The sequence below is a fragment of the Oncorhynchus mykiss genome, chromosome 21 (genome assembly GCF_057628025.1).
Source record: "Oncorhynchus mykiss isolate SJ-2025 chromosome 21, ASM5762802v1, whole genome shotgun sequence".
Classification (NCBI taxonomy): domain Eukaryota; kingdom Metazoa; phylum Chordata; class Actinopteri; order Salmoniformes; family Salmonidae; genus Oncorhynchus; species Oncorhynchus mykiss.
Genome location: NC_143042.1, coordinates 22,225,739 through 22,250,287, shown reverse-complemented (window position 1 = coordinate 22,250,287; position 24,549 = coordinate 22,225,739). Strand labels below are relative to the sequence as shown.

The 24,549-nt window shown below is 40.8% G+C and overlaps 2 protein-coding genes across 15 annotated transcripts in view; one reads left to right on the top strand and one right to left on the bottom strand.

Annotated features, from left to right (window-relative positions):
• Nucleotides 1-215: 215 nt before the first annotated feature.
• On the bottom strand, nucleotides 216-6,432 carry LOC110500239 (uncharacterized). Its single transcript, XM_021577488.3, has 4 exons — nucleotides 5,571-6,432; nucleotides 4,959-5,011; nucleotides 4,775-4,878; nucleotides 216-4,239 (listed from the first exon to the last, which is right to left on the bottom strand). The coding sequence occupies exons 1-4, from the start codon at nucleotides 6,338-6,340 to the stop codon at nucleotides 1,135-1,137; spliced, it is 4,032 nt and encodes a 1,343-aa protein (XP_021433163.3). The 5' UTR covers nucleotides 6,341-6,432; the 3' UTR covers nucleotides 216-1,134.
• A 4,766-nt stretch (nucleotides 6,433-11,198) lies between these two features.
• foxp2 (forkhead box P2) overlaps nucleotides 11,199-24,549 on the top strand; it is a 114,634-nt gene continuing 101,283 nt past the window's right edge. For 3 of the 14 annotated variants that reach the window (XM_036957641.2, XM_036957643.2, XM_036957639.2), the window contains exons 1-2: nucleotides 11,277-11,678; nucleotides 21,113-21,192. The gene's annotated coding sequence lies outside the window, so the exon portion shown is untranslated. Of the gene's footprint in view, nucleotides 11,679-21,112; nucleotides 21,193-24,549 lie in introns of all 14 variants that reach the window. The other 11 variants (XM_090214278.1, XM_090214269.1, XM_036957651.2 and 8 more) reach the window with 7 other exon arrangements.

Here is a 24,549-nt window from a genome sequence, read left to right as displayed (position 1 = left end):
TTAGCACTAGCGGCCCTCTATGGTTCGTCTGAGGACAGCAAGCACTTTGGGACTTGGGCAACGGAAGACATATCACGTCCACCACTTTACAAGAAGCTATTGCAGTGGACTTTCTGTTTCTTCATATCATGATTAATAATACTCAGGAAAACGTTTTTGTGAAACTTTAGTGGAATTTCTGAAAACATTTGCAGGAAAAATGTAGTCTGTCAAAGTCAAATACAGGACTTTTAATGGAAAGACAAAGCCACAGAAATCACACAACTTATTATATCATCATCATCATCATCATCATCATCATCATCATCTCCAATCCTTACAATGATTAAATGGTGAAAAAGTGCAGTCCATTTGACCTTACTGTCTGTAGGCTACAAGTCTGAGAAAGATAGGTCAGATAGGGGCCAGTAAGTGATCTCCCAGGATCAGAGAGATATTGTAATATTATGTCTGCCTAAAGTATACTCCAGCCCAGTCAACTGCTGCCAACACGGATGTGTGACTTATACATTTCAAGTTCACTACAGAGGAGCGACATGATGACCATACAGATCAGCTAGTCTAAATGAAAACATTTGAACTACTGTGCAGCAATGACTATGCAAGGCACTCTTTAGTCAGCTTCTAGAGCCGAGGAAAATCTGGACAGCTTTTTCTTGAAGCTCGTATGTTATCGTTGTTGAGAAAGAAAAAAAAACTTAAAATAAATAAAGAAAGAAAGAAACTTCACTTTCAAATCTCCAATGCCCCACTCGGTTTAGCTAACCCTTTTTGTCCTCTATTGGAATAATGGATTTCATTCCCCTTTAATAACTTTGGTACATTTTCACCTTTGATATTGGGCCCATAAAACACTGCAACAAACTTAAACAAATCATGGTAACTCTATATTGAGTTGCTCTCATACCTCTGTTGAAACACTGTCATTATGCTGGTAACAACATTGTATAAACAACTGCATTATAATTACAATAGCTAATACTGAAGTACTATGTACGGTAACAATAATGTTGCCACAGTAGAAATGACAGTGTTACTACACAGGTATAAGAGCAACTTCATGTAAAGTGTTACCCAAATCATACACACACATGCGCACGTGCACAATATTATTATTTTATACACACAAGCACTTCATCTCTCCCCATCTATTCTGTCAGTCCCTGTCACGCGTTGCCTATCTGCCACACAGCACCACCAATACAGTGAAAACAAGTAGAGGCCAAAGCACACTGGGAAATTATACACAAGAGTGGTAAAGACAAACACTGCTACCAAAAGGGCATAAACCAATGCTCTGGTTACGCTACTGAGAGAGAAGAACACCCTCAGCCATGCCAAGACGCTGCTGGCAGCATCCTCCACTTTCTCTGAGGGAGGAGGGCTCGTACGGCTGCTGAGGGTCTCCTGATCCTCCCCTAATGACGATAGGTTTTGGGTTGACCCCTTACTGAATCCTGACTCACTCCCTTCACTGACCACTGTGTTAAATCTTGTGCTTAGAGATGATGAACGAGAGAAGACAGTTGTACCTCTGTTTGAAAGAGGTACATCTCCCATAGAGGGCTCTGCATTGCTACTGGGTGTAGTTTGGCTACGGCCTGGTCTCGGTGGAAAGGTCAAATTGGGAGCTGTACGTGCCTTCATGAGAGAATCTACCTCGGAGTCTATGTCTGTCACCACTTTCTGAGTGAAGCGTTTTGGCTGATGGATCGGCACATTTTGAACGACTTCAGGCACGTCTGACAGTTTCTCCTCTTCCTCATTGTCTTGTTCGGCTAAAGGACAATTATCAACCGACTGCAAATATAGCACCTCTTCTAACGTTTCCTCATTCAAACCTTTCTGTTCTCTGAAATATTCATCTTCGCCCAACTCTACCTCTTTTCCCAACCATTCTTTATCATCCTTCACAATAAGTTCTTTTGACCCTTCTGACAACTTTCCATTTTCATCTTGTCTTGGACATTCAACGTTTTCCATTGTCACCTCATGCTCTCCTTCCTTTTCCGTTGACACGTCCTCACTCTCATTTCCAGTGTTTGCTGTATCGTCCGTTAAGTCCTCCTCTTCCTCCTTCGCTGGAGTTTTGAAACTTATTTCTTCATGTATCTGTTCGGTGTCTCTCTGTCTGGACATTTCGGGCATGACATTGTCTGTCTTTTCCACTTCTCCTGTGGTCTTTTCCCTATATACTTCAGGCTCTGGTAGGTTGTTTGTTGATGATTCTTCATCCATATCAATGTCTCTGTATAGCTCCTCTTCATTTAGGCTCTGATAGATATCTTCTTCTTGCCTTGTATTTGACCAGAATCCCACTTCGTGTGTTTGGTTGGATCTGAATTCTTCAACCTCTTCTAGGTTGTCTCTGTCTCTCAGTTCTTCATCAAACTGACTCCGTCTGAATTCCTCAACCTCTTCTAGGTTGTCTCTGTCTCTCTGTTCTTCATCAAACTGACTCCGTCTGAATTCCTCCAATTCATTTGATCTGAATTCTTCATTGAGTGTTTGGTTCGGTCTGAATTTTTCAGCAAATGTCCGGTTCGCTCTGTCTATCTCTTCATCCTTATGATTCAGGCGCAATTCTTTGTCTGTATCGCTCCGTCTGTCATCTTCTTCGCCCTGATGGTTTGGGGAGAATTCCTCTTCCATCTCAATTTTGTTCGGTCTTAATTCCTCTACCTCAGTTTGGTTCCAGCTGAATTCATCATCGAATGTTTGGTTCAGTCTCGATTCCTCTTCATCTTTTTGATTTGATCTGAATTTCTCTGCCTCTGATTGTTTTGGTTTTAATTCATCTTCCACTGTATTAAATGGTCTGATTCCAACTTTGTCTGATTTGTTTGGACTGAGTTCCTCTTTGTGTGTTTGTTTCAGGCTTGATTCTTCTTTTTCTGTTTGATTGAGCCTGAATTCATCTTCATACGTTCGACTCGGCCTGAATTCTTCAAACTGTGTTAGGTTCAGTTCTAAATACATTCTCTCTCTTTGGTTCATTCTGAATTCATCTTCCACTGTCTCACTCTGTTTATGCAAAACGTCTCCTGTGAGGTCTTGTGTGAATTCTTTTTCCTCTGGTTGGTTCGGCCTGAATAGCTCATCCTCTTTGTAGGCCTGTGTGAATCCCTCCTCCACTCCATAGCTCTGTGTGTTTGTTTTATCCTCTGTCCTCTCTCCGACTGTCTCCCTAAATGTCACAGTATCATCAGCTGCTTTGTGCACATTGCCTTTAACCTCTGCTTCCACGTCGGAAGAAAGCGTCTTGTCTTGCCTTTCTCCCTGCCAGATTCTATCTACTGCATTGGCATTCTGAGATTCTGCCATTGCTGTCATATCTGTTGTCTCAGTCTCCCCAGAGCTTGTTACCGGCTCTGCTTTATATGGTGTGAAAGGCTCCTCTTCTCTTCTTCTCCCCCCCTCCACATGCTCGTAGCACTGAGCCGTGCTGTCAACAGAGCCCCCGACCACCCTTGCAGCACCCGAGGGAATGGATTCCTGTAGAGTGTATGTTACAGGGATAGCCTCTGACCTTTGGGAAGGATCATAAACCAACGCTTTGTCGTCTCTGGGGACGGTGACACCCGAGCTTGACAGTGGCTCCTTGGCAATGACCACAGGCATCACATGATCGTGAGCTCCCAACGTCAGTTCATCTACTGTGCAGTCTGTGTACCTTCGTGTATTTGAGTCCAAGTCATCCTCCAGCTGGTTCTCGACATTTGAGGATGTCTCAAAATCCTCCGTTTCAATTGACGGGCAAACTGAAGTTGCTGACTGTAGCCATTCAGACTCTGGCACACTGGTGGTATCTTTGGGATCTGTGCCATTGAGAAAGGCTTCCCACAGATCACAAACAGAGGTTTGCTCTCCCAGATTGTCCTCTGACTTGTCTGATGTGAGCTGAGCTGTGGTCCTTGTTCTAATCCAGTCATCCTCATCTGGAGTCCCCACACGCACGTTATCTTTGCCCCAGTCCAGGGATAGTAGGGGTATCTGGTGGTATGTCATTATTTGAGGGGTATCATTGGTTTGTTTCTGCTGGCGTGATCGTAGGAGACTGGAGGCGCTGTCCCCTAGGGGTTTGATTCTGATGTCAGGCAGTAAAGGTGGTTTCTCCAGTCCATTATGTGGTAGCCCATTGGAAATGTGTTCCCGTCTTGCTGCCTGCTCTCGCTGAGAAAAGCATTCCTGCACTCGTGCTGAACGGGCCGCCCTTCGCCTGCTCCTCTGACTATCCCCCTGTCAGTCAACAAGAGAAGGAAAAGGTCATATTTAGGTTTGGACTTACTTAGTTGCCTACACTAAAATGTGTTTTAACATCTGATCTAACAAGGACTAATATAAAACATATTTTAACTTATTGCAATAAATCAAATATGTAAATGTTGTAGAATATTGCAATGAGATTGGAACTTAGGGTGCAATACCATTTTTTTTTTTTACATACTTGCCCTCAGCATTTACCAGTAGTACACATGACTGCAATAAAAGAACGTATGGTATGCTCTCAAGTATCATGTAAAATGCCTCACAGCCTCCTCACGTACAGTAGGTTACACCGACTCACGCGTAACTAGCTGTACAGACATACCTTACTGCAGAAAGAGCATGGTTGGTAATGATACTCAAACACGTATTAACTATCTGTATTTTATGGTGAGAAATGTGTTAAATACTATTTTCTGTAAAAATGTGTATGAGAAAGTAGCATAGCACCCCACCCAGGACATATCAAAATGTTTGTCAGCCCTTTAGTACAAATGATTGACCTCACCAAATGTTTGAGATGGTAATCCTCACGATGCAAATTAGGGAGCAGATGCTCTGCGTTGTCCACCGTTTTCCTGCCAGCCCCCTCTGCTCTATGTGTAGCTGAATCTGGAAAAGAAATGGCTCAAAGACTCAGATCCACAAGCATGGTGTTCAGATTTCACAGACATAATATGAGCGATGCACACCTGGTGCGTCTGTAGTGGTCTCCAAGGGGTTCTCCTCAGCGCTGTTCATCTTACTGTCAACAGAGGAGAGATCAAATTACATGTGTAATTTATAGGGCAAAACAATACTGTTATGGGGTAAAAAAAAGGAATAGTGTTCCTCAAGAATCAAAACACAGGTTGTTAAGCTTTTGGTCCTAAAGTAAAAAAGGAAACCTGTTTTTTTTTATATCCCCAGTCAATATCAGACGTAATGGAAAGATGGAGTGACAGTAGATCCCCCGACACTAGATCACATGGGGAGCTATTTGATACGGTATTCTAGCACAATGGAAATCTCTGATAAAGCTAACTCCAACAATCCAACAATCATGCACAGGTGATCCATCTAGAATGATAGAGAATACTTATATATAAATGAATGTCACACTAATAATCAAATGTTTTCCTATTTCACTAAGAGATAATAATATGCTTTAGGGCTATTACTCAATTTGCTGGCAGAACTACGACTTGTTTGTAATCTTATGGTATAGTGATTAATACTTAGTTCTTTAATACTTCAGTGATAGTGTGTTTCTACCGTTTACTGTCAGCAGCGGGAACAAGAATAGGACCGGGATGACTCCTCACCTGTTGACTTTCAGACAGCTTCTCTTCTCTCTCCAGTTATTTACTTCCTCTAGCTGAGCCTCCATCGCTGTCAGGCCTCTGCCTCCCTTTTTGTGGCAGAACAGCACGTAGTTCATGTCCCTGTTGTTTGCCCAAAAAGTTCCCATCGATGTCTCGTATCTGAGGCAGAACTCCACTTTGGTGCCCTCCATCGCAAAGGGAGGCACGAGGGTAAGCCTGAACGCAAACCTGTCCGTCGTTCCATCGCTGGAGCCCGGGACGTACTCAGCCAGCAGGTCAAAGCTGGTCTTCCAGCTATCCAGAGTGATCCGGATATAAAGGGATTTATTGTAGCACAGGTTCACCACCCTGATAATTCCCCTGAGCGCGGTGGTGCCAGGAAGTAACTCAATACTCTCCAGCTCCAGCTTCTGATCCTGGAGTCTCTGTTCGAGTTCCTCCGGAGACGAGGGCACGGTAAACAAAGATGACAGGTAATACTCGTCCGGTTCTTTAACTTTGACCTCGGGCTCCGGGGGGTCAACGACCTCTGCCCCCGTCAGGTCTGTACTGTCAAACTCCTTGACGTACACCAGATCTAGACCGAAGGCGTCAGCAAAGGACACCTTCCTACAGATGACGGCCGGGGGCTCGGGCTCCGAACCATCTGACTCGTCCGACTCGTTCATGGCGTTTTTCTGTGGGGGGAGGCTTCCTCGCTCCTCTTCCTCCCTCACTCCCCCCTCTTTAATATCCCTGCTGCCCCAGGTTCTGGTGTCTGGAGCCTCCATGAAGTTTGAGGGCCCGAGAGGCCTTGGATCGTCTGCAGACAACAGTGGGCTGACTGTCTGTCTACATTGGGAAGGGAGGACAGAACCAGAGCGCTGTGACGACACTCGAGAGGACGTGACTTGACATATGGGGTCCAATTACAGCTGAATATTGTGGTGTAAGCCAGGCCTATTAATAGGTCTCATATAATATGCTAGTCTGGCCCCTGCAGTCATCTGTCACAACATAACGTCTCTCATATCTGTTGCAATAAAGAAATATACCAGTATATTATAAAATATAACAAATTTAAGACAGAGGCAAACATGTACAGTCGTATGAAAAAGTTTGGGCACCCCTCCTGAGGCTGCATAATAATTTACTCTGTCATCACAGAAAATGACCACAGTGGCATGCCATTCATTTTCTAATAAAAGCTGAGTACTGGGGTATTGTCCAGACAATGATTTTTAGTGTAGCAATATTAAGTTGTATGAAATTAAATCAGATGTGAAAAATAGGCTATGCAAAAATGTGGGCACCCTTGTCATTCTGTTGATTTGAATACCTGTAACTACTTAGCACTGATTAATTGGAACACACAATTGGTTTGGTGAGCTCATTAAGCCTTGAACTTCTTAGACAAGTGCATCCAATCATGAGAAAAGGTATTTAAGGTGGCCAATTGCAAGTTGTTATTCTCTTTGACTCTCCTCTGAAGAGTTGCAACATGGGGGCCTCAAAACAACTCTCAAATGACCTGAAAACAAAGATTGTTCAACATTATGGTTTAGAGGAAGGCTACAAAAAGCTATCGCAGAGATTTAAGCTGTCAGTGTCCACTGTGAGGAACACAGTGAGGAAATGGAAGACCACAGGCACAGTTCTTGTTAAGGCCAGAAGTGACAGGCCAAGTAAAATATCGGAGAGGCAAAGGCGAAGGGATGGTGAGAACGGTCAAAAACAGCCCACAGACCACCTCCAAAGACCTACAACATCATCTTGCTGCAGATGGTGACACTGTGCATCGTTCAACAATTCAGTGCACTTTGCACAAGGAGAAGCTGTATGGGAGAGTGATGCGGAAGAAGCCTTTTCTGCACACACGTCACAAACAGAGTCACTTGAGGTATGTAAACGCACATTTGGACAAGCCAGCTTCATTTTGGAATAAGATGCTGTGGACTGATGAAACAAAGATTGAGTTATTTGGTCATAACAAGGGACGTTATGCATGGTGGCAAAAGAACACAGCGTTCCAAGAAAAACACTTGCTACCCACAGTAGAATTTGGTGGGGGTTCCATCATGCTGTGGGGCTGTGTGGCCAGTGCCGGTACTGGGAATCTTGTTAAAGTTGAGGGTCGCATGGATTCCTCTCAATATCAGCAGTTTCTTGGGAATAATGTTGAAGAATCAGTCACAAAGTTGAAGTTATGCCGGGGCTGGATATTTCAACAAGACAACGACCCAAAACACTGCTCAAAATCTACCCTGGCATTTATGCATAGGAACAAGTACAATGTTCTGGAATGGCCATCCCAGTCCCCAGACCTGAATATCATTGAGAATCTGTGGGATGATTTGAAGCGGGCTGTTCATGCTCGGCAACCATCAAACCTAACTGAACTGGAGATGTTTTGTAAGGAGGAATGGTCCAAAATACCTTCATCCAGAATCCAGACGCTCATTAGAGGCTATGGGAAGCGTCTAGAGGCTGTTATTTTAGCTAAAGGAGGCTCTACTAAATATTGATATTATTTTTCTATTGGGGTACCCAAATTTATGCACCTGTCTAATTTTGATTTGATGCATATTGCACATTCTGTTAATCCAATAAACCTCATTTCACTACTGAAATATCACTGTGTCCATCAGTTATTTGATAGATCCAAATTAAATTGCTGATCCAAACACCCAATTATTTATGAATGGAAATAATGGAAATTGTCAGGGGTGCCCAAACTTTTTCATACGACTGTATATTGAACTCATCTGTGCAGATATATTAAATAACAGAATAAGATACATTTGCTTTCAATTACCGATGGTGGACGGTGTTTATGGTTCCTCAGACCGCAAATGTTGCGTGCAGGTCACTTGCAAGTGTCGATGAAGTCCTTCAGTCATGGATCAAAAGTGGAGCCAGGGCCAAGTCTCAATCCTCAACAATGGATTCCTCATCTGTCCAATACCCTCTTGTCATCGTATTACTATAATTCCCCAAGTCTCAGGTTAGTGAGGGCAAGGAGATAGGACTTGGAAAATAAAGCAAATTCAGGGTAAATTATTGTATATTAGCCAAGCTCTCCCTGGCTCTCAAGCAATCACCTCTCTGATTTTGATGTAAGAGTAACATCTACTTTGTGTAACGGCCGTTGGTGGAAGAAGGTGAGGACCAATGCGCAGCGTGGTAAGTGTCCATATTGATCATTTATTATCACGAGAACACTAAACAACAAAGGAGAATGAACGAAACAGTCCTGTCTGGTGTAGACACAAAACAGAAAACAATCACCCACAACTCAAGGGTGAAAAACAGGCTACCTAAGTATGGTTCTCAATCAGGGACAACGATTGACAGCTGCCTCTGATTGAGAACCATACCAGGCCAAACACAGAAATACCAAATCATAGAAAAACTAACATAGACAACCCACCCAACTCACGCCCTGACCATACTAAAACAAAGACATAACAAAAGAACTAAGGTCAGAACGTGACACTTTGTAAAATGACATTTTCATTCCTTGAATCTGGTCAGATAGGAGATGTAAGTATACCTGTAAATCTAAGATACCCCTTTCAATAGGCTGTAGGCCTAGTTATACAATACAGCCCAGGTATGTAGACCGGTTTCACTCTGAATGGATTCTTTGTGCAAGGTTGTTGGGGCTAGATGGATTTTTTTAGTCTTGAATTTGCAGGTTTTGTTTTCAACATTACAACAAAGCAGTGAATTGGTATTTCTACATAAAATGTCATGAAACTGACATGAGTATGATATTTACTGTACTGAATAATCAGATCAGTAGATGGCAGTGTATGACTAAAGCCTGATTTCATCCATGCCCAAGTACTTTGATACGGCATGAGGTCATCTATTCAGCACACCATGTTTTCCCTCAACATATATTACTTTTTATCGCTTATATGCATTTCAACATCATCAAATGCATTAGGTTAGGTAAAGTCAATAATATCTAGATAAACAACACACATTTATTAACCTGTTATAAGACATGCAGTACATACCTGTGACCCGTGTGAATGGAATACACTAAACTACCAGTAAGTGGCAGCAAAGCACCATTTTCCACACATAAATGTATACGTTTTTTTTTTATATACTTCATGACATCCAAAATGATCTTTCCTCCTATTTATAGAAATTATGATGGAATGCTCAATCTCACTTAGAATCTTCAAAAATGTCATGGAATTGGATCTTTTACGAAAAATGTATTGTATTTTAAACACTTTAAAGATTTAAATCGTACTCGTTGATACCGTTTATAAAATCTATAAGAATTTATTTAATTTTGAATGTACACTATTCCCTTTTATATATTTATCATATCTGCACATACAGATTAACTAGTGTGAATTGCAAGTTTGAAATTGTTTACAAGTTTGACAATGATATGTAATTTGTTTTTAAATGAAGAGTATTGTTCATTTGTTGTGCATAACAAAACGGAACAATAAAATACTAAAAGCATATCCCTAACATTTAACATTTAAACAAAGCAGATGTTTGAACGTCACATTGAAAATAATGTACCTTCTTTTTACACATAAAAACGGATGCAAATTATTTCAATCAAGCTTTAAATCAATACAAATTTGTTTCAGTTTCATTACGCCGACTTTATAATTTAAAATATATATACGTGCATTAGGAAAAACGTGTTTTTCCTGTGTAGGTAAAATAAACAATTTTCACCCAATATTTTATCTATAGGAAGAGTAAATAAACGTAACATACAGCAGGACAGACCTTGAACGTCAATCTCTTCGGTCCACACCGGTCAATGTAGGTTCATTGCAGTGAGGAGTAGACAATGCGTTATAGCAAATAGCTTTAACATTTATAAAGGTTTAAAACAATAAGATATTTCTTAATATATTGATGTCTAGCATTGGTCCAATTTTAAATGTTTACAAACAAGACTGATCAAACTGCAATGGCACAATGATGACTATTAAGTAGATTGATCACACATCAATAGATCAAACGATCAAACGTCATCACCATTTACATTCCAACATTAGCCATATGTATAGCTTATTCTGATGAGTTTGTGTGTTTATCTAATCTCATCATGATTCATAGCCTATTTTAACATATTTATTCTGCACATGAAAATATAGTAAACAGTGGGCCTATATAAATTCTCCTTTCAAAAGAGTTAAATGAACAAAAATATATTAACAAACCGTTAGGCTATATATTTTTGCTAATGCATTTTCTTTGCGCTGACATTACCAATATGCACCCTTATTTGGGACTGATTAGTTTGTAAATGTGCTCTAAACGTTTTAGTAATTGCTGTTTTGTTGTCTACATAATTTATTTCCATGGTGTGCACATTCCTTCCAAATAAACATCCGTGTTGATGCTCACATTGATTAATATCTGTTTAAGATCAGTAGGTTAGTCTACAAGTAACAATGCATATGTTTATTATAGAATAGATTACACCTTATTAGGATATTTAAATACTTCATTTTTCACACTATTGTCTTTCTCCAGTGGCCAACTGTATAGATCTCGGAGCTGGCTTCATCTGGAAACACGATTTACATGGAAATGTGACTGTTTGCTTATCTTTGACTTCCAAAAAGGAACATACACATAACTTGCAAATAGTTTTTTGTTTACATAGCAGGTGGACATGACGTCACATGGGGTCGTAGCACTCCGAAAAATAACAAGATTCAACTCCGGGTAAGTGCCTACCCCTGGGGCTGCATTCTAATAAGCTAGTCCAAAATAGTTCGTGGAATACATCTTGATGTATTGAATCGCGTTGCAAAAACAAGCTACTTCTTCGCATTACGCGTCATGCGAGCGCATTCAAACAGGACTCAGTGTACAGCTTTTTCTGTTACATTAGTAATAACAGCAGCATTGACTGAAGACAGCAGGAGCGCAAAGACAACCCTTGTATCTCTGAGTGCAGCGCCAACGGAGGAATATTTGAGCTTTTATTTACTCTACGGCTTGTTGTTCATTTTTTTCTGCTTTATGGTTACTTGTACAGTCACGTGTGACGATTTCTTGAAGCTGAACGTACACCGACTTCTTCTCACCTGGAGGCTCTTGTTTTCCTATTGGAAATAACGCTGCGTTTTGGTAAGTTTGAACCAAAGTGTTTATTTCTTTCCACCCTCTTGAGTGTCACTGATTCTCTTTATCGATTATTGCTGTCTACTAACTGAAAATATGAAGCCATAGTTTGTGCGGATGATTGTGAACAACTTCAAATCCTCCCAACAACTATATATTGCATATGTATATATATATATATTTCATGTTTGTTTCTTGCCGTGTACGTCACACAATAGTCTGCTGTGCTTTTTCGTTGCCAAGGACCCTCATGCAACACTGTCCGGCGTGTGCAGCCAATAGGGAGGATAGAACTCTTCTATAGATGACCACTGACTCGCTGAAGCCGACATGCAGCATTGTATCCTATGCATCTTTCATTTCAGTATATCAGAGATGGAACTACGTATTGCCATTAGCACTAAATACAATAAAACGTTATGAAAAACATTTTTGCGTAAGTTGAAAAGTCAGATAGAATAGTTGTGGGCAACTAGTTGAAAGTAGCCTACCAAATTCAGAGATGCATTAACTTATTCTGATGTTTTTGATCTACTCATAAAATATCATATTGGTTAGGTGTAGTAATAAAAAATAAAAAATGTCATTCATTCACTGGAATTGAATCTCAAAGTATTCTCATTTAAATGTAACAATGAAAGTTTGAAATGCAGATACATTTATTTTTGGCCATTGTTCCAATTATAATTTGGAAAGTACTGCATTCACCACTATCATATTAATATGCAATTATTGGAAAAGTATTTTCTCTCAAACTGAACGTTATTCTATTATAACTGATTCATTGATAATAATGTATTGCAATCTAGTTTACTATCTGTGGTAATGAGAATTATTTTGTAGTGTCGTTATCAGTTGTGCCACAATTCTTACTATTATCATCACCTATGCCTAATACTACTATAGTACTATTACAGTAACTTACTGTACTAGTTTACTATTAACCAATGTTCCTTTTACACTACAGCTACTACATTACTACTGTTGCTGCTCAGACTACCAATGCTTAAAATGAAGGCAAACGTATAATAGTATAACTAGTTGTTGATGGGGATGATGATGAAGATCAATGGTTAACACCTTACCGTTTACATTCTTGCTCCATTCCTAGCTACAGCATATTCCATATCTTCATAGCCCAGGTATAACATGAGAGACCAGTTTCAGCATTATCCTCATAGTTCTTAATGAGCATGATGGACTTGTAGTTTGGACGATGGGTTTCTACACATCGGTTATGGGCCTCCCTAAAAACACTGGAAAGTACCTCACTACTTTAGTTAGCACTGCACCTAAATCGATAGCCTAGGTGTAGCTTTTTTTCTTCTTCTAGAAACGCTAACAAGGTGCCCTCAGTGCTGCACCCCTACGCATGCCCTTGGATCAGTTTTCACCCCTGGTGGCTTAACAGGACTGGACCCATTTGTTCAAGCCGTGGGTGCACAGGTGTTCCCCAGCCTGAAATGCAGGTGTGCTCCACTGTTTCATCACTCAACACTTTTGCCCTTCAACGCATGTTGTGAAATGTTTTAGGACCATACCCTATCAGCCCCTTGTTTGGAACCTCTGTAATCATTGCCTGGTAGGAACTATATAAGTATGTAGCTATAGAGGCCCTGTTTCAGTGCTTTTTAGTTTGTTGTTGAAGTTTACTTTTGGGAAAGTAACCTAATATTTCACTCTGCTGTCTGCATCAAGGCTATATGGTTGAATGTGGACAAAGGGTATCTGGCCAGCATTAGTAGCACGGGCCACTTATTATTGTGCCACTCTGCATACATTTTCTGATTGCTGCATTTATCATTTTGCGGTTTGCTGCTACATTATGGTAATATGAAAATGAATGTCCTCCCAAGGATTGATAAGTATACATTTATCATACCTTTTAATCATTTATCAAAATTGAAGCTGCCATATTTATCTTTTTGGGCAACCTGACAAAAAATCACATAGAAATTTGAGGTATAGATCTGTCATTCTCATTGAAAGCAAGTCTAAAAAGCGGTAGATCTGTTCTATGTGCACCAATTCTATGCTTCCGTTCTTAAATTTCGTGTTTGCATCTTTTAGTTCCGGTTTTGTACACCAACTTCAAACAGCTGAAAATACAATATTTTTGGTTATTTAAAATATTTTCCACAGCTGTTTAGATGGTACAAGGATTCTCTACAATCTAAAGTATACATTGTTGTTTTGTCACATAAGCTCTATTTAGGCAAACTATTAGAATTTTAGCAAACAGGAAATTGTGGAGTGATTTCTGCATATTGCACCTTTAAGTTTAAGATTTCAGCCAACCAGTCACAGGTTAATGCAAGATGTATGCTAGTAACTGAGAAATAGTAATGACTTGTACTGTTTTGCATATATATTGAGTCTTAATTTAAATAATCAAAGGACATGTCATGTAGTGCAATCTGTATTTTGAATAAAGTACACATTGTCTTCTTTTCATTTAAAAACAAATACCTACTTTTTCCTTTAACTGAACTCTAGCCTCTCTCTTAGCTTTTGTATCATACCACCACCCATCCCCCAACATCTTATTTGTTATAAAACTGGCAGCTTGCTCAACCTTAGAGGTGTTGCTCTGTTTTGGGGGGAAATGGAACAACAAAAGGGTGGAGCACCATAGTTTCATTTGTCTAAATATGAGCCCTGTACCCTGTCTGTGTTTTAATGTATGGGCATGTCAACTCTGCTCTCTAAGTCTAATGGCAATTAAACTGGAAAGCTCTCTGTTTTTATCCTGTTAACTCCATAGAAATGTTTCCATGACAACCTCCATGCAAGTTAAAGCAACCAGAGGTGATCAAGTCTTTTTTTTCTCCCTCCCTCCCTCCCTTCAGTAAGAATGGAATTTGTTTTGACAGTTTTGGCCTTTAATGGCACTTTTGTGCTGCGTGAAAGTATTTGTTTACCTGGATCATGTGCTGCTAGCTGTCAGCCTAGAAGAGATTGACTTCTTAAGATAAAAGAGTATATAACATGCTTAAGAGGCCCCCAGGCACTGTAATAATCCCCATAATGGTAATGGTGTTTTGTGTGCCCCAGTAACTAAGAGGCCGAGAGCTCAGACTTTTTTAGTTACCCTCTGGGTCACTTCTATAAGCTGGACTTTCTGCTGTTGTGGGTAAGAAACACTGTGACTTTTGGCCAAGAAAAGCTTTATTGGGTGGGGTCTGAGGATATGGATTAAACTGAGATTGCAGTCTGACTCAAGACTTAAGGCTGTGTTAAGTGTTGTCTTTGAAACAAGTCTCAACCCCGACGTGTTTATTTTCCACTGAGCGTTTGTTTGACTTTCCGGACAAGTTTGAAGGAGTGTCTTATTGCTCGTTGCGTTATGATTCATTTTAGAACGATGGGATGCTGATAACCGTTCTCACTTGTCAGTTTGAAACACTTGCCAATATTTATATTTATGTATCACAGTCCTAAATGCCGTGTTTCTAAGATAGGCTTCTAAATATCACCTTGTACGTCACCATGCCACGATCTCAGGGTTGTTGCTCTACAAACAAATGACCCAAAACATGTGAACTGCAGGTTCAGCGGGTTCCCAAAACCTCATTATGACTCCTGTACTTTGACAAAGAATAGAACCTGCAAACTGCAGCCAGACTTGTGACTGATGTAAACAAACTTGCTTTACCACTAACCAACAAAGCATTGTTACCATTGCAGTCTACCAATGCAGTCCTGCCGTATCGGCAAAGGTCTAGCAGTAGATGCTTGATCATGACCTTGACAATTGAACCACCAGTTGACCCTTTAAAAGGCCATTAGTTCTACCTGTTACGTGCACTTGCTGCGTTTCAACCTGCATTATCTATGAAATTGTGCGATCTCTCTTTTAGTGGTTTGATTGCCAAACGAGAATATTGGATCACTTCTTGTTCACATTTTCCCCTGTTTTGTGCAGCCAACACTTGTTTACTCTACATGACAGGGATGACAGTCCTCAGTGGCCTGGAGTGGTGTCACACCTTTTCCCCATCCCTAGCAAACACAACCGATTAAAGGAATTTCATTTAAAACGGAAGATCATGATTAGTTGATTACCGGAGTCAGGTGTGTTAGCGGGGGCTGGGGCAAAAGTGTGACACCAATCAGGCTCCCGAGGACTGGAGTTGCCCACCCCTGCTCTATGCTATGGACACAGCGGTGTAAAAGAATGACAGCTTTTGCGTTTCTTTAAGCCACGGTAGGATGGAGAAAGAAGGGACAGTGTATTGGGCTGGTGTGAAAGAATGTGTTGTTTGCAGGGTCTTGCCCTGAATCAAAGATGGATGGTCACTCATAGTGAACGGCAAGGTCGCCATCACTCAGGCGAAATCTGCCACAAGCCTGTCTGTGTCACTGTAAACAACTACTCACATCAGACAGATTGACTCCACTAACTCTACAATTGTTAAACGGTTAATTAAGAAACAGGTCACGCTCACAAAATGGTGGAATAAGTCATGTCTAGATCTGAGTGCTAGCTTCACCTTACAATCTGATTATATTGTTGGTAAAATGAACATGGCTTTTTAAACATCTGGGGCTCATTGAAGTTCTAGGGAAAAGGGAGGGAATGGCTAGTATTGATTTGAAGCAGGCATGTGCTGCTCAAACAGCAGGAACACAAACAAACACGGACCTTCCTCTCACTGGTGCTGTGTGTCTCTGTGGACAATTCTGTTGGGGAGAGAGAGAGAGATGGCAACAACAAAAAAACGGTTTATTTCAAACATGTTGTAAAAACACAGGATTTGTGAGGGTAATGCTTTTTGACAGGCACATTAGGCTGCAGAAAGAGCATCGAGCTCGGGGCTGGGGGCATATGGTGCTGCCTTCTGCCGGCGTTGCTCTACAACAAGTTACAACACTCTGGCAGGGTCACGACTGTCTCAGGTTTGTTCCTTCTGTCTCGCTGGCTCGTCAAAATAAAAACAGCCAGGGAAAAAACAATAAGGCCTTTACAGCTTTTGTCTTTCAGAAATACGTGGACACGTTTTAAAGGACAAACATGACATTCTTGGCTATGATATTTTACAGTGATATAAAAGGGAGGCAATTTTCTGAAATATGCCCTAGCTATTTGTTGTTGTGTTTTTGATATCATGGCCACATTATAATATCTACTGCATGTTGGCTAGTTGATTAGATCATAAATGTCTCTAAGAGTCCTATTAGCACATTCTAATACTTTTAATACTTTAATGATTGCCAATGAATAACACAGAGGTGACATTACAAGCTTATAAGCTATTTACTAGCTATTAGTAACACTTCGTACCAACATTTTGCCCGCTATAGAGTTTCCTCAAACGTGTACTTGGACAGTAGGCCTAGTCCTTTTGTCATAGGGCCATAGTTTTATTTCCTGTAATTTCAGAGGGATGTACTTGGGCATGATGAAGTGAGATGCTGACGCAGTGCTCTGATTAGAACAGAGGGGATTGGTTGAGAGTAATTACAGGCTACTGTGTTGCTTGTAGGGTTTCCCCTGGATGACAGGGCCATGAGCCTTCATTCAGCCACTTTTATAAAAGAAATGGCCACAACATATGGGCAACACAATGGTTTATTTTTATGATATTTGATGGGTGGTTTTTGATTTAGATTGTCACTTCTGGCAACCAGCAAGGCAGATGGTGTAGACTTGAGTGCCCATCAGAGCCTAAATACCTTCGGGCAGCTGTTGCTAATAAACTTTTTTTTGTGTGCATTTTATTCCTTCTAACATGGTTTAGGTCAAGAGGAGTCAAACCTGTTACAACACCTGTTTCTGCATATGTAAATCTGTTGTTTTGTCATTTCATTAGACAAGAAAAAAAGGCAGAGGTCCCTCGTGGTTGCAAACGCGACTGGCACTGGGCCCACTTGGCACGGTACAAAGACAAAAGGGAACATACCAAGAGAGAGAACGAGGGATGGAGGGTTTCTGTAGGGAAGCCATAGGATGCCTCCTCTGTTGTAAGCTCTCTATCTGGAAGGTTGCCTGCAATTCTGAGGAGAATGGAGTGGGTCCCAGAGACTACTGGACAAGGAAGAGAAGGCGTTCTCTCTGTCTCTGTCTCTGTCGCTCTCTCTCCCTGTGAGAGTAGCGATGAGGCAGGACATGCCCAGGAGCCAATGACTGGCACACGCGTGGCTGCCACGCGCCACACGCTTCCCTCCCGACCCACCCATCATCTGGTGTGCCCCTGTGGCTCTTGCCTCTCAACCACATGTGCCAGGGTCTGCTTGGACTCAGGGGGGCTAATTGTTCTTTGGTAAACCTAACGGCATGCTTGTTGGATCCCGACATTAAAACCGAGACGGGAATGAAGATCGTGATCTTTTTAATGCAGTTATTTGTCATGAAGTCTTGAAGCTTTCGTTTATAATCTGGTCTGTGTAGCTGAATGTAACAAATGCACCATGAAATTAAAGGTTATTGCCTGAACGTTGTTCGAAAGCTTGGAAGATTAGTGTTTCTCTGTGCAGAATTAGAGCAGGGAACTTGATATGGCTCATTCTTGCATTTGGATGTTATGCTCCTTGAGAGAAATGGACTGACATGCGTCCAGAAACAATGTTTATTGCCTTGTCTTTCCATCGGTCCTCCATCCTCTGGTGATAATGAGGTATTTGAGGCACTTAATGTTGAAGTGTTGCTGATGTTGATGCTGTGAAGCCAATGTGTAATAGAATATATTCTATTCCATCCCACTCTATTCCACTGTCTTCAGTATTCTTGACAGACCTGGGGTTGTATTGGCCCCATGCAGTGAGCTGGTCTAATGTGGCCCTATAGAGCCACTCCTCCAATAGCTGTGGGTTGTTCTGATTTGTAGCACTTCCTCTTTCCCTTCACACAAGCAGCCAGACAGGCAGCATTAAAAACAGGCACAAACCCCCTCTGATACAGGAGTTCATTAGAGATGGGCCTTTGATGGGCAGCCTTTTTATGTGACTACGGTTTCAAATACCTTGATGTAGAAGCTTAAGAATCCATTGTGCTGTAAGCCTTCCTTTTGATGCGACTTATTTAGATCTGCATAGTAAATCAAGGAGAGTAAATAACGAGGCAGCAGATGGAAGCAAGGAGATAAGGCCCCGGCCGAACAATCACATTTGTATTTTGTTATGATGTTGACAGCAGCTAAAACTCACTAATCTAGCTCCACTGATCTGCATTTCAAAGAAATCTCATTTAGCAGCGGGGAGGATAAAGTTCTTCTCATTGTGTCCGTTTTATTGCGTTCTTCGTTAATTTATCTGCTGGCAGATTTAACGCTCGCCGGTGCTCGGGGAGGAGAGAAGAGAGAGCGGCGTGCGCTGTGGCGGTGGCGTTGCAGAGAGATGGGGTCTTAAATTCTGTGAAAGCGGTAACGTCTAGACTGCGAGCCCAGGGTAATTACACGTCCGGTGATGAATGGAATGAGTTTGAGGACTCATCTTTGTTCGGGGGCCTGAATTGCTCGCCTAACACCGATAAGGACCATTTGGTTCCCTGTAGAAAATATTATTGCCGGTGACTTTTCCATAATGCCCCCCCACCCCCACCGCCGTAACACAAGGATGGTATTTACGTTAAAGATAAAATTATTGTGTACAGTAATCTGACTTGTTAGCATAATGTCCCTCTTTCATCCCCAGACCCTTCTATAGCTGCTGTGGAGGTATTTCTGCCCTCCATTTTAAATAGTTTATCTTGACTAAGTGCAGCGCTTTATGTAAGTAGCCAATGGTATTATTAGGCCCTTTGAATGCTTGAATGCAGACTGTATTTATACGTTGATAGAATTTAAAGATCATTTTTTTGCATTTAGGCTAAGCATAAAGATATGTGTGATATTTGTAAATCTCTTGAATTGGAGGTCACATAGACTAATAGCATTCTTGTTGCTTTTCCTCTGAATAGAGTATTACATCTTCACAGACCACCGCGGTATTGAAGTAAACTCAGCAAGTCATTTTGGATGAATGGAACATTAACTCAAAATTATGTTTTTATCCAACTTATAAGGATGTTGCATTTTACTTGAACGTTTATTCACACAAATATAGCTAAGTGTTAAGTAGTTTGATGCAGATTTGGTGGTGTGTTATTAGTCTTTTATTACATGTTTACTTCGCCTTCATGCTAGTACTAAACAGTATAGTATTTTCTTTTGAAATACATCAGTACTAGAATAGATGATTGTGTACGGTAACAGAAACATCACCATGCCTATTTTCGCAATAGACAGTACAGTAGATGGAAGGGGAGATTTGTATCCTCTTCCCACTGCATAAGTGTTACACGGCAATCTGTGTGTGCACTGTGCAACACTTCTTTCCCCAAACTCAAACAGTAAAAATAATGACACTTGGCAGGCTTTGTTTTCCACGGTGCTCTTCGGGCTGAGGGCTTTTTTTGTACAGTTCAGAGAGCACATTCTACTGGATTCAGCAGTTGCTGGTTGCCTACAGGGGTCAATTGGAATTTGGGAAGGAAAAAAAAGAAAGAAAAATCTACAGGAACGTCCAGGCTAGGCCATTGGTCCATGTGTCTTAAGTATCAGAGAGAGAGAGGCTGCTTGTAAAACGCTCGCTCAACGACGAGGGGAATTGAAATGTTGCGAGGGGTCAAGCGCTTAAGCACGATGTATAGGCATTAAAAGCTTCTGGGAGGTTATGTGGCTGCAGTTTGTAATTTATACGGTAATGTAATCAAATATTACAAACTTTCGAAAGATGCATGTGAAAATAACAGATTGATGATTGAGGATTGTTTGATACAGAATTGCAGTTAGGTGTATTATAGGGACATGGAACATGTCATTATTGTCATTAAAACCTGTATTACTGGTTGATCATTTGATCCTTCAAGACACTGCTACCTTTTGTTTGGGGAAGAAACACTTCACATATATTTCTTTAATGTGTGCTGTACATTACCTAAATTCAGAAGATCACCCCTCATCTTTCTTGCACAGCCACACACCCACACACACACACACACACGCACACACACACACACACATACACTCGCATGCACCCACAAGTACACCCCTCCTTTTTTTTGCAAACTTCACATTTCCCTAATATAGGCTACTTATCATAATGAACAATATCTGCAAAAGGCCTGCGATAAGTTATAGGTATGGTCGGTGTTGATAATTTTTGGTTTATCGTCCCAGCTCTAACATGTACACACAGGTACATATTCACTCACATGCATATAGTCATCTAACAGGCAAATCCAGTTGTACTTTGTTGTTCCCAAGTTTATTGCTTTCCCCTAAAAGCCATGCTAATAACACTCATGTGAAAGAAAACCTACCCACATTTATCCTGTACATGTTTGAGGCAACACCATTTACAATTTACTATGTGAATTGGAAACTTGGTTGATAATGTTTTACTGTATGGGAACATGCTTTTGAGTAATGATTTCTCTCTAATCTGCTCTCCCTCTGCAGATCCTCTACAGACATCTCTGGACTGGAGTCCTTCCCATCCTGAGACAGACGGACAACAACCACACGTTTTCACCCTCAGGGTAAGTACTATAGCACAACCTTTCATGTCCTGTCAAAGGTTTTCTGCCTTTGGACTGATGAGGCAGAATTGGACAATTGTAACGTGCTGTGGGTAACTGTGTAACTATTAGTGATGCACCGATTTTACATTTTTGGCCGATACCGATATCTGATATTTTCCTTGCCGATAAAACCTGATACCGATAACCGATATTCAAAAGTTTTGCGGCCTTTTAAGCATTCTAGTACAGTTAAATAGTTAACACACACACATGGACGCAGCGGTCTAAGGCACTGCATCTCAGTGCAAGAGGCGTCACTACGGTCCCTGGTTCGAATCCAGGCTGTATCACATCCGGCCTTGATTGGGAGTCCCATAGGGTTGCACACAATTGGCCCAGCGTCGTACGGGTTTGGCCGGGGTAGGCTGTCATTGTAAATAAGAATTTGTTCTTAACTGACTTGTCTAGTTAAATAAAGGTTACACACACACACACACCACACTGACCAAAAAGTTATTTAGTTGGCATTTACGTATGTCCACATTACCAGTAAAACATCATCAAAACCTATTTCTTTCACTTACTTGCTGTGCTGGTTCATTGTTCATTTGTTCAGTTGTTTCATTCTCAACCAGGGTTTCTATGGAATGCCGTTTGGGTCTTTGCATGTCAAATAACACTATTTGACGTATCTTATAAGCTTGTTGACCAATCAGGACCTGAATATGACTGCACGTCACATAATAATTTAACGAGTTCATTCATTTTTTACGTAGTTATTACACATTGATTACACTATCACTCGTATTTCCTATGTCACAACGATTCATCGATACGTATGCTATGATGCTGGTAAAGTTGTCTCGCGCACCTACAGTGATGGTCATAAAAAAAGCTAGCTAGCTCATGGATGCAAACAATGTTCTTCCCCACAAACATAGATAGCTAGCTAACTATATACTGTAGCTAGGTGTCATCATCTAAAATAACCCTAATTTATAAGACAGTTCTTATTTGATTAATGGTGGTCGGACCCATCTATGTGAAGCTAGCCACAATAAGGATTAGCCACAATAGTGGACTTTGCGGTTACCCTTCAAAATAAAAGTATGTCATTGGCAGCGATGCAAACGCATACAAATAGTAGAATTATGCCATAATTGAATAGATCATGCACGAGGTTGGAATGTTGTTATATAAAATTAACAAAAGACAATAATTTGTTAACTTGACAAAAATCTGTTGAAATCACACTGGATGTATTATAATTTAGAATTGCTTTGGGGGCATTCTTATGTCACTGTACAGCCTTACCTATGGATTGTGGATCAATGACATGGGGTCTCAGTCTACTCAGTGACACCAAGAGAACAGTAGGATCGTAGCTCTTATTGCGAGTCTCTGAAACAACTGTGAATTGAGCCACATTTATTGTCAACCTATGTGTATTGAACACTATTCTCAAGGAAAAACAAAACTGTGTGGATGTTTTGGAGTCTGATAACTCTGAGGAGGACGTTGGGGTAAAATATCTTGAGTATTGAGTAGACTGTTACCCCATTTCATTGAGCCCCAATCCTTAGGTAAAGCTGTACAGTGCAATATGAATGTCAATACACACAATAGGCTGACTGGGGAGGTAATTTCACACAGTCACAGTCCCGCGATAAGAGCTACAACGCTAATATTTGCATAAACTCTTCACAGTTGTGTTCTGTGGGTGTCACCGAGTAGACTGATACCCTGTTTCATTGCTTCACATTCCAACCTTGTTTAACATTATCTAGTCTAAATATGGCATGATTCCAACAATTGTAACCTTCTGCATCACTTTCAAAAATGTACTTTTATTTTGAAGGCAAACCGCAAATTCCACTATTGTGCCTAATCCTTATTGTGGCTAGTTTCGAAACACATAACCTGGTCAGGTCGAGCCTACCTAGACAGATGAAGCTAGCTGGCTGCTTATAACATTAGCTTTGGGCAACAGTGTAGCTGGCTAGCTATTTATTTACATGAACTGAAGTTCAATTTCAATAGGCAAAAATCAAGTGGCTACCTAGCTAAGCTAGGATTCCTAAATCATTGCTAAGAGTAGTGAAATTGACTGCAGTTTCTACTGGTCATTGTTTTCAGGCTGGTTGTATTGGGGCTAGCTAGGTACCAAGCTAAAGCTAGCTAGCTACCCCAGAAGTTGCGGTCAAACAAATAACGCTTTATTACCAACGCAGTATTGAAAACACATCATTCGTGGCTGGTGTTTGCTTGTTTGCAGACTTTTTTGTACAGCTTGACAGTGCTACTTATAGTAGTGGTGGCGCTTGGTTTGCACGTGCAAATTCAGAACACACAACATTCTATAATAGAACTGTGTTATTTGACTTGTCAAATTAAAAGCTTATTTAACGGGTCAAATAGTGTTATTGTCAAATAATGTTATTTGACGTGTATCTTTTTTGACTCGCAAAGACCCAAACAATGTTCCATAGTATGTTGTGAAGCTAATAGCAGTGACGCTATTACTGTGTAACTCCGGTAGGGCAACATCTGAACAATAGCGCACTTGGCAACGTTAGTGTGTACCGGTGCTTGACCAGTCGCGAAAGCCAACGTCACCCACGACAGAGAATGGTTGATTGTCAAGGGCAATGAATTCCATTATCTTGGCGTTTTTACTCTTTCAAATGGCTGCTCGACTTGTTGACTGCTCGATCTACACAGCAGACGTTGTGGGCTAGGTTAGGAATGCTGTATTGCAGTTGTAGAGCAAAATTGTACGTCATGTACCTACGTTATATAGGTATGCACGTCACCTTTCACATCAGTTTTTGACATCGGCATTAAACTAGACATCGGGCCGATACCGATGTTGGCATATTTAGCTAATATAGGCCGATTCCGATATGTTCATCGATCTATATCGTGCATCCCTAGTAACTATACTTAATATTTCCATTAATCTCAGAGGCGTCATGCATTGCTTTTTTTTGCGAGTGGGCACTGATGGCCAAATCTTTGATTTAAAATAAAAAAATAAACATAAAATAAACTATAATTTCTCAGTTTTCAGTGTACAAATGGATGAAACTTGCCTCTGCCTCCTCATTTTCAATGGGCATGACATCCTTAATCTTAAGGACAAAGGTGTTTAATTTTGCTGTGGTTTTAAAAAAACTTGTACCTGGGTAGGAGTGTTACTGCTATAGCCCAGCTGAGGCACAGTTACCACCGTAGAATATAACAAATCTTCATCTATCCACCATGATAGAATTCCACCTCTGCAATGAAACCTTTCAGGTTGTGCCTGTTTGGTCTTCACACTTCATAGCCTTCCAATCTACTGTAGCTTTGAAGTTATGATATGTATTAGATTCA

What these genes read in the sequence shown, in the direction of transcription:
- LOC110500239 (XM_021577488.3), bottom strand. Translation starts at nt 6,340, where the DNA reads ATGGAGGCTCCAGACACCAGAACCTGGGGCAGCAGGGATATTAAAGAG. An exon ending in AGCTGTCTGAAAGTCAACAG is followed by an intron (nt 5,012 to 5,570) that starts GTGAGGAGTCAT and finishes CTCTGTTGACAG; the next exon opens with TAAGATGAACAGCGCTGAGG. An exon ending in ATTACCATCTCAAACATTTG is followed by an intron (nt 4,240 to 4,774) that starts GTGAGGTCAATC and finishes GTTGACTGACAG; the next exon opens with GGGGATAGTCAGAGGAGCAG.